Source organism: Parambassis ranga, chromosome 3 (genome assembly GCF_900634625.1).
Source record: "Parambassis ranga chromosome 3, fParRan2.1, whole genome shotgun sequence".
In the NCBI taxonomy this organism is placed as follows: Eukaryota; Metazoa; Chordata; class Actinopteri; family Ambassidae; genus Parambassis; species Parambassis ranga.
This window is the reverse complement of record NC_041024.1, coordinates 15,021,777-15,032,309: the sequence shown is the minus strand read 5'-3', so window position 1 is coordinate 15,032,309 and position 10,533 is coordinate 15,021,777. Positions and strand designations below refer to the sequence as shown.

The following is a 10,533-nucleotide window of genomic DNA, read 5'->3' as shown; positions in this document are numbered from 1 at the left end:
TATGCTTTAAAATAAAAAATTAAAATATGTTTGATGTGATTTCTATTTGTATTATATTTATTTTAAGACTTTCAGTATTGAAACATATTTCCCTGTGTATCAAGTTTTCTTTTACTTTAGATTTCATTTTATACTGACCATTAGCAACTCACTGCTTTCGAGTTGGGGAGCCATGTGTGTGTCTGTGTGTGTGTGATGCTAAAATCTGTTTTAGGAACCAACCAAACAACGTTTCCATTTTTCACCTTCTTGACCTATCGATGATGTGATCATCTGCGCCTCCAATGACCAACTGATGGAGGATGAAGGGATGTCAGTGCCTCACTGTGAATCATTGAATCCCTTGGCATGAGTTGGTTGCCTCTTTTCCCTGCCCTTTCTCTATTAGTCATCAGGGAGATGTGTGTGTGTTTCCCTGCTGTTGTCTAGATCCTTCTTTTAGTTTCAAATGGTGTTTTAGTTTCGTCATTCAGAAGTTAGAGTAAAAAAAAACAACAGCATGTGTACATAGTAAATGATGGCCTCTCTGTTTGAGGAGTTCCGTTAAATGTACTTTTGTTGTTGTGACTGAAGTGACAAAATCCTAGGTGTCTGAGTGAGGATTCGTCTTGATCAGCGTGATGAGCCATTTTTCAGTAATTCCCCATTCTCCAAGGAGAATGTCTTAAAGTTCAGAGCAGGTTTATTTCTTTGGAACTGTAAAGGCTTTTCTGTTTTGTGTGACCGAACGTTGTTCAGCCACAAGTGTCGCTGTTTCAAACAGCAATCAGGACTATGGAAACATTCTCATTGTTCCAACTGGATTAAATTTGAGTTGATGAATTAATTTAGTCATTTAATGGAGCTAAGAGAAAATAGGCTGTATACAATGAGCAGAATTATATCAAAACATTAACATTTGAAAATGTGTGAGATTGGTGAAATAACAAATTCTCCTAATGTATACAGCCATTTAAGGATCTTATCCTTATGTATTCATTTGTATCAATTGGATTTACATTTTTGTAATATTTTAACAATCAATAATAACATTTTGATTAAGACAAGTTAACAAGTTACTCAGTAAAAAATGTTTTATTGAAAAATGCAGTTTACAAAAAAAGGTTAAAACAGTCTGATAGTAAAACCTATCTGTAATCTAATGCCACATTGCATCAAGGACTTATAAACATTTTACTAACTTGTAAAAAAATCTATTATTTACTAAAGAAAATAGAACTTTATCTAACAAATGACCATCTGTCTGTTCGAATGGTTTTCACAAGTAAAAACAAAGAAAGGTGTTATTGAAGTAAGATGCAGTATTGAGAACTAATATCAAACAGATGCTGCAATGAGACTTTCAGTAAGAGTCGTGATAGATATGGATGATTTGAGTTTTTGTATGTTAATGTCTGCCGATTCATCTCGTCTGTGTGTATCAGAAGTATGGGCTGGCCCTAATATACTGTTCATACAAGAGCCTCTGTCAGGTGTAACTGCTCATAGTTCAGGCAGTGATGGGCATGTTGTCCCTGTAGCAGGCCTGCCTTTGAGGACCACTGTAGCTGCACAAGTCCTGGTAGATGCGAGCCATTTGATCAGAGGCCACTTCATCAAACATCTCCAGGTTGGGGTTGTTGCAGTAAGGCTGGGAGCGACGCATGTTCATTTTCTCCAGCAGGTGTTGGCAGTTCACCATGGTGATCTTTCACAGAAAGAGGACAGAGAAATGTGTTTTTTTATTGTCTAAATCATTGAAGCATTAGTGGTCTACTTTCTGTCTACAGTATGTGTGACACATATTTTGATCTGTGAGGTCTTACCTGTACAATGATCAGTTTGTTCTTGGCACTGCTTTGATCATTGAGCTCCTCTCCGAAGCACAGAGTAACTGTTGGATCAGGAGCAGGGATCTGGCCCTCCTGGTGCAGCTGGAGAGCTGGAACACACAAATGAAGACAATCAGTGTAAATTAAATTATATAATAAAATGAATATGAAAGTGTTCTGAATAAGAATAAAAGAGCCTCACCCTGATAAAACCTTCCTGTGTCAAAAATCTTGACCACAGCATCCCTCTCGAGTTTACCAGGCATGGGGCTGAATTGTGGGCCCACTTCTCCCAGCCCACTCCAGAAGACGCGGCTCTGGCACAGCCTTTAATAAAGATGCCCTCTTGGTTTGCACGGACCAGCACACCTCTCTCCAGGTGGCCCAGAAGCTTGCGTGTGACATAGCGCTGCCGGTCATAGTCAATAAGCTCAGCTGGGGGGAAATGAACGCTCTGCATGCTGTCAGAACTGTAGAGGGCGCCACGACCCACATGATGCTGTGGGGAAATCCTGCAGCCTTCAGGATGAGTTACCAGGGTGGTGTACATCAGCTTTCCTCCATAGTAGAAGCTGATCATCATTTGGGCTGAAGCTAGAGAAAGGAAACACAAAAAATGTGATGCACACATTCTGCCTGTTGTAAAGTATTTGTGACAATATTACTGCCAGAGCTTCACTAATTATCTGTTGATTATCTGTTATAACACCTTTGTGAATAAGAAATAAATACCTGATGTGTGAGCGCCTGATGGCAACGAGTCCTGATGCAGTGGGAAAGCTGTGAATAAACAAGAGTCAGATTAAGGTCCTTTTTTTAACACAGTGGACACAACCACAGTATGTCAGTACTTTGCTGCATCATCAGAAATACAATTTCTCTAGCACGATCTGACAAAGAAATAATCACTTTAGTCAGCAAAATTCAACAGGATGTTAGTCAATTCTTCCATTGCAGAATTCAACAGACCAGCAAATAGCTTCTACAGCACCCACAGCTTCACTAATGGAGCTTTCCACTGTGGTTAATTTTAAAGGAATTAAAGCTCATGTTTCATGTCACTGAAATAAGAAGGCTGATAATAAAGCCTTAAACTGGACGGCTGCAACACTGTTGCACTGACAAGGTTGTCTTACCAGTAATGCTCCCCTGGGACCAGTACTCTGGACTGGCCTGAATGTTGCAGCCTTCCTCCTGCAAAAAAAGACAACCATTAGCTGAGCACCTTTGTACACAGCTGTGAAAATGGTGCACATGTTTAGTGAGAGGTGAGTTAGAGAGAGAAAGTAACACAAAGGCTAAGTGTTAATAAAGACAAAGTGCATGTAGAATCAGATGTGGGGGTGGCGGTGGAATAAAACTGAAAAAAATGAACTGAAATGTAGCCTCACCTCTTTAATGAGTTCCTCTATTTCTGCAGGGCTGCAGTCCATGTCGGTGATATCACCAGAGCTGGTGGTAGCTGCCATGGGCAGCACTGAGCCTTTACCATCTGTGAGTGAAAGAAGATCATGGCTGAGTAAACATGTGAACTGAGGGGTTTTGCCTGCTGAACTTATTCAGTATTCATGATATACAGTTTCAGTGAACAACTGCACACAGACTCACGCTTTTGTTCTTCCTCGGGTACAATGCGATACACTTTATAGGGCTCAGAGATGTCCAGCTGTGACCTCTCTGTCACCTCCTCGAAATCAGGGCTTTTATTCAGGGCACAGCGGAGTCTGGTCTTCCATGTGGCAGGTTCAGCCTTGTCCCCCTCCTTAAACTTGCCTTTGAATACAGCCCATGCCTGCAGTGCCAAAAGATGGTGTATTGTTTGATTACAGCTGAATGCTTTAAAAGGAAAAATTAAAAAATTAAAAGAGTTTATTTGAATTTGAATATTCAGACTGCAGCTTGGTTACAGGAGCATGTTTCTCTCCAGCTCTAAAGCTGACACAATATTTTACTACTTTTAAAAGCAATTCTTATTTCACTGATGGTTACAGTTTTCACTGAAAATTGGAATATTACATTATGTTTGCTGAAGTAATTACAGTTAGCGGTGCTAACTTGGACTTTTCGACTCCCTTTAAAGTCAAAGGCGCTCTAGAAATCCCCACAGACCCACTTTTGTGCTTTTACGCACAGCCTTCTAATGATGGTCAGACGGTCCTTTCAAACCTTGAAAATGGATGCGTCTACTTCTTGGTTGTAATCCTGTTTCCCCGCGTGTTTCCATGGAATTCGAAACATGGTGTGGCTTTCATCCTCCCACTGCAGTCCAGAGTACTGCGCACTTTGGATCTGCTCCATCAGCCACTGCTTCAGCCTCCGACCACCGAGTTTGACATCTTGATGGACAAAAACTTTCTTTGATTGTCGTCTTATACCTATAGTAGGGGAATACCATAACAAATATTAATTTTGATGTCTATATTATTTAAATAAATTCTCCTAATTAAAGTCAGAGGTCATGAATCTAAAACTTTCCCGGAGAAAAAGGAAAAGCACTTACAGCTTGGAAAGCAGCTGAGCTCCGGGCCGTGTGTGTGGTGTTGATCGAACGCTCCCTGTCAGATTTGATCAGCTGAGTTCTGCCTAACTCTCGCCTAAAGTTTATTATGCTCCCTGTCATGAATGAAATAGCTGAGGCAGGTTTTAAAACGTTGGCCCCGCTCCGACCAATGAGAGGGTTGAAGCTTCAGTAGGACCGCCCATTCCGGAAGAGCTGTTCTCTTAACTGTGGGCATTTACAAGAAATGGCCTGACACAGGCTATGGTTGTAAAGCGGCGGCCCACGCTAAAAGCTTTGCGGACGTGGAATACTGAAACCCTTCGAGTCACAAGCCTACCTTGTGCTGTGGGGGATTTTTGAGCTCCAGACCCTTCCACACCCACTCATCATCCCCACGAGAAGCCACAGAAAGCTGCAGGTAGCGCTGCCCGTGAGGAAACAGTGATCCATTCTCACACGGTCCCGTCTCCTGGGAGAAACCAGCCGGGTCTGATACCAGCATCATGCAATAAAACATACTGAAATATTAACTGGAGTTTGTGAAACAGTACATTTGTCACATTGGCTTTATTAAGAGAGTTCCCATAATTTCATTCAGGCTGGCAAACAATCTTCACTCCATTAAAAATAAGAGTATACTAACTTTATGGTAACTGCAGTATTCCAGCATTACCTTCGCTTCTCTGAACGTCCTACCAGGAACTAATATAACAAAACATACCGATACACTGATCTAAGAAAGTAAACATACCGGTTCTCTCTCTCGCTCTGATTCTCTCTTATTTTTTCAAATAACCACATAAAGATGCTAGAGATATTATCCCCACTATTCATTAAAATTCAGCTTCAGGTATCAGCCCCCGCTGACTTGGCCCCCTTACAGGATTCATGAATGAATTCCCAGGAAACAAGCTGAGCTTCCAAGGAAGGCAATGTGGGAACACACACACACACACACAAGTTGGTGTGTGTGCATAATAAAGTGAAGATTTTAGTATATGGTACATTGACATGTATGTAGACTTTTGTCTGTTTCATTTGTTGTCATTTTTTAATGTAAAAACAGTAACAACAGTCTCCTGCTGTCGTTATTATAAAGGGAAAGATTAATATGCTTCATATGGATGTTACCTGAGCCTCTAATTAAAAGCTACTGAGCTACTCTATGCTGTAACTTATATAATCCCCTTTTTTTAATTCACTTAAACAGCTAAGTGTGTATTAATGCTTATCGTCCACACATGAACACATACAATGGTGTTGATAGTACAGATTTATTAGCAATTCATCTTTTTTTGTCAACCATTGCATTTTATTATAAAACACAAACAAAATACATCATAAATACACAACTGAGACAATTAACTGCATCCATGAATATATAACAGAAAAAATCCCTAAAAATCTGCATTGTTATGATAAAAAGGTAAATAAGAGCTTCAATAGAATCAGGAAGACTTCAGCGTTTGGACTTGATGTTTAGTTTGTGTAGCTTCCCATTGTATCCTGCTTGGTATTACTTGAAGGAACATTTTGCCATTTCACAAGTCGGATACGTTTGTAGCAGACTGTTTTTGCAATTCTAATTAAATGAACAAACGGCAAGAAGGTATATATTCATGCTGTTTACTCCATAGGCAGTGATGTGCAACAGTAATGTATTCAAAGTGGCTATAGTATATCACTCAATGATGTCATGTCAATGTCTTGTCTGTGCCATATTACAATATTTAAAGGCAAAATGTTCACTTAAGTATTAATCAGACATGTCTTTAAGGCTACTGAACTGAACTTTGCAGGTGCAAGGAATCCATGTGGGAATAAAGTGTACGCATCATGGCTAAGGTGCGGAGGTGTTTAGAGTAAGGCGTCTGTGAGCACCTGTTGTGGCTGTAGACAGCATGGCAGGTACTGGTAGTGGATACGAGTCTGTAACACAATTCTAAATCAACCTCCACTGCCTAAAGATGGTGAGACAGATGCAAATAAAGTTATAAAAGTACAAGTGCCCATTTATCCTATGCTATTCTCACCCTATGCTTTTATAGTTGGCCTAAAGTTGAACACAGCTTGGGGTTGATTTGAAATGAGTACAGAATACAAGGTGCTGCCATTTGCAGACAGTACTGGGCACTACTTTGGCATGACCAGAGAACTGTGTTTCAGGTGCTGCTTTCAGGATTATCAGCATTGGATGGAAGACCACTGATGCCTATTCCCCGACTGATCCAGCGCTGATCTGCTCCTGTCCTCTGGCTCTCCTGTTGCTCTGTATACTGGCTCAGCAGGGCTCCCACCTGCTCCTGGTCATTGAATGGACTGGGACGGAAACTGGATCGTAACCACGCTCGATACTGAGAACAGGAGATGAAACAAAAATCCTCACTGACCACATTGTGTGGGAAATTAATAGGGTTAGGTTCATATCAAGTCCAACGCTAAATACCATACAACCTGCTAAACTGGCAGGCAAACTGTTAGATGATGTCATCTGTACTTGATGATTTGTGTTGTTTGCACCAGGTGCCAGACAGTGAAAAGAGAAATCCAGCTAATTTTAATTATAACACATTCACACTTATAGTCTAATACCTCAGTACAGCTGTTTCATGTGCAGTCTCATTTTCCCCATAAAGCTCATCTGTTGTTACAGGAGGAATACGAAAGTGTCATTTAGCAGCGGGCTAAGGATTTTTTTTTTGCAATAATTGCAATAAATTTGTGTTTAATAGTAGTTATTAAAAAAACATTAATATAATATATTTTGCCCCTGGAATCAACAGTTGTGCAGCCTCTGTATTATGTATATAGTAGTAGTAGTAGTAGTAGTATAATAGTTAAAACTAATTCTACCATTGGTTTAAAACCTGCAGAAGGAGTTGCAATATCCAAAATGATGTCCAGGAATTATTCAGTTATTCTGTGCAATACCATTTCTTCTGTGAAATATAATGAAGTGAAAGTGCATTTGAAAGTAATACATTCATCTTCCTAAAATTACTATTCTCATATTCATACACAAGAAAAAAGAAACAGCACAGGACTGACTCACAACATCAAACACAGCTGTAAAATAAATAAATAAATAAATAAATAAATAAATAAATAAAAAGCACAGATAAGGATAAAAGATCAGTAAGTGGACTTATTGCCAAATGTTGCACAAGCCCTGCTGTCAACTGTCATTGTGTCATCTTGAAAAAGAATTGAATATCATCACAAGCCACAAAGTGCTTTCAAGTGTTGCACATGCCAGACAAAAATGAAAGCATAATTGCCAATACAATCAGAAAACCTCCTCCAAATCTGTTCAAGTGCTCACATCACAGCTGAGATACAAGCTTCATTTTAGGTACATAGTAAATTATCACCAAGTCCAATCTTGGCAGGAAGAAAGAAATGATTAAACATAACCAAATCTCTGCTGTACAGGTATATATGATGTAGCCTATAATGTTACTGCATCATCAACCACTGTCTTAAACATGGATCCAATGTTATCGCTAATAAACAATCCAGTAATCTACTGCTCTCTGTAGCAGGGGACTTTAGTACTGGTGAGTCAAGCAGCAACATAACTTATAGATTGCCCTTTGACACTTTGACTTTTACTACTCGGATGTATCGGTGGGGCTGGTCTCTCTTTCAGGCCTTCTTCCCAGGAGCATGCTTTGGTACCTGTTGGTCTTATGCAGAGTGTCTACAGAGAATGAGGAAATCTCCTATTTTATTCGCTTTGCACCTGCCTGCTATCATATATACATTTCAGTGTAACTTACATGCCTTGTTACTATGGTACTGTGACCATTATACAATAAGCAACACAGCTGTCTTACATTCTTCACTTTCTATCTGAGAAAGATGTGGGAAAATAGTCTTACAGAAAACCCATTTCCCCTTAAATCCTCGAAATCAGTGCGGTGTCTACAAACAATGAGCCACTTTTTCAGTCATGTTATGTTGCAAGATGCTGACAGTAATGCTAGACACGTGATGAGCAGTACCAAACTAATGCAATCCCAGCAAACCCCCTGCAGTTCCCCTTCTCTGTGGAGCTACTGTTCCACTGGTCAGTGCTGATGGAATGGAATCGCACCGTAAATGAATTCACTGAATAAACTGTATGAAGCAATGTGTTCAAGGCTTGGACCAGTCATTTGTGTGTTTACATTCTGCCAATATTAAAAGGCTGCAGAGAAGATATTTAAGTCTTTTTTTATCTGTCACACATTTTCAGGATTAGAATTGCTTTCTCTAAATTCGGTGTATGCTTAACTAATTAACTGTTATGTAGTTTCGTTTCCTGCTCTAGCTGAGAATCTATGTCAGTTAGGAACCTTAAATTATAAAATACATCATCTGGCCATTATCAAATATATAATAAAGACATAAAACATAACATTATGAAATGGCAAGAGGACAGTTGACAAGTAACCACAGACTGCATGTGTAGTGCGACGGTTCTGTGTGTCATATCCTGTGAGTGCCTGTACATAGGGCTTTCAATCACAAACAAAAGCGTGTAACACTCACTAGTATGAAAATGCAATTTTAAACTTAAAAACATCAGGATACAAACAATAGGCCTGGTTGGTTTCTGAGTGTTTATCATTTACCTCTGACACTTGAGTAGTCTGGTACTCCTGCAGCTGCTGTTGGAACCCATAGTTTGGGCCCACAAAGGAGCGGACAGCCTTGACTGCAGACAGACACTCCTCCCAGCTGTAGTGGGTCACAGTCATCAGGTAGGCCACTACCATGGTAGTGCTACGGGACACACCTGCAAGGCTACAGTAACACAAAGCACAGGAAGTCATCATGCAGCAGAGAGCATATAGTATATGAATGGTGCTTTATACACTAGAAGCATGGAGCAGCTACATAATCTGTGCACCTGAGTGTGCCTCTTCAGGTATAATTATGCCTACTACTACATGACTAGACAGTAAACACGAGTCCCTCTGCTTTCACAAGGGAGACACAAAAACTTACCAATGAACTAGACAAGCTCCACCATTCAGGCGACATTCGTGGATGAAGCCAATACACTCTTTGAAATGCTGTAATCTGGAGAGAAAGCAAACAAAACACAATGCAGATGACTATTATATTACATCACACACTTCTGGGAAACTTCCCAGTATGGGATGAATAAAGTATTTCTATTTCCTGTTGTATGCAACCAACAATAACATAATAACACTCCTCAAGGACAACTTAAGCTTACTTTTACTAAGGTAGAGTGTTCAAAACTAAAAATGGAATACTAATAACAGGATATGAAAATGAACACCTTGAACTGAAACTCCTGCATTGAGACCCTCACCTTATGTTTTCAATACATTTCTAACACTGCGAATACAAACTGATTCTGACTGCACACACTGCAGGTTACTCTCAAATATGGTTCCAGAATGAGTAAGGTAGTTTAGTAGATTGTTGTCATTTCTAAGATGATAATCCGGATTTTTCCTTTTTAATCTAGTTGTCATGTGAGAAAAAAAAGGTTGGGTCTGCTCAAACTGAGAGTCTGTGGTAGACCAGAACACCAGACAGCCAGGACAGACAAGGGAAGTAACTGTCTTCATTTTTGTCTATCTGCAAAATGACATCAATTCCAGCTTTGATTTATTCTGTGTCTAAAATGATCAATAAGCTTGTGGTAAGATGTTACATACAAAAAACAGACACCAGTTTCTTAGTGTACAGGATGTGAAATAAAATGACAAATGAGAACAATACATGTAGGATAATGAAGCACAACTGCTCCCCAAATATCCTTCTTATTCACTGTCAGGAACACTGATGGTGGCTTTGCATAATCAAGAAGTGCATGGCTGACAGCTCTGTCTCCTGAGGAGCAGATGCTGGTTACTCAACAGCAGACAGAATAACAGACTGGGGGCTAAAATAGATTGACTGTCACTTTTCTTTTTTCCTCCTTCCTGAGGTCCAAACTCTTCTTTAAAGATGTCTCCTCAGCACTTTGTTCTGTCTCCCTAGCACAGTGATTTCCGGCAATCTTGTTTAATATGCAGAAATTAACTTGTGACAAGGTTTGAGGTTTTAACCTGCTGAATATGTAGAACTAAAACTGAAACAAATACGCTGTCAAATGGCATACTGTACATTTAAATGCCAAAAAACTATTTTTTATAACAATAAACATACCACCACACTGTATGTCTAAACACCACGAGGCAGAAAGGCACATCTCATTTG

General features: G+C 39.7%; 2 protein-coding genes across 2 annotated transcripts in view; both read right to left on the bottom strand.

Annotated features, from left to right (window-relative positions):
* Positions 1–1,059: 1,059 nt before the first annotated feature.
* LOC114433692 (interferon regulatory factor 8-like) lies at positions 1,060–4,139 on the bottom strand. Its single transcript, XM_028402340.1, is given in 9 exon segments — positions 1,060–1,687; positions 1,806–1,921; positions 2,014–2,142; positions 2,145–2,405; positions 2,544–2,591; positions 2,948–3,005; positions 3,203–3,303; positions 3,420–3,603; positions 3,978–4,139. Coding segments are annotated over 9 exon segments (1,227 nt in total). The 5' UTR covers positions 4,110–4,139; the 3' UTR covers positions 1,060–1,489.
* A 2,262-nt stretch (positions 4,140–6,401) lies between these two features.
* The window catches only part of LOC114433627 (dual specificity protein phosphatase 22-A-like), a 7,317-nt gene continuing 3,185 nt past the window's right edge, over positions 6,402–10,533 (bottom strand). The window contains exons 2-4 of the mRNA XM_028402271.1: positions 9,304–9,378; positions 8,928–9,099; positions 6,402–6,665 (exon numbers count right to left, since the gene is read on the bottom strand). Coding sequence (XP_028258072.1) covers positions 6,474–6,665; positions 8,928–9,099; positions 9,304–9,378 — 439 coding nt within the window. The 3' untranslated portion in view covers positions 6,402–6,473. The remainder of the gene's footprint in view (positions 6,666–8,927; positions 9,100–9,303; positions 9,379–10,533) is intronic.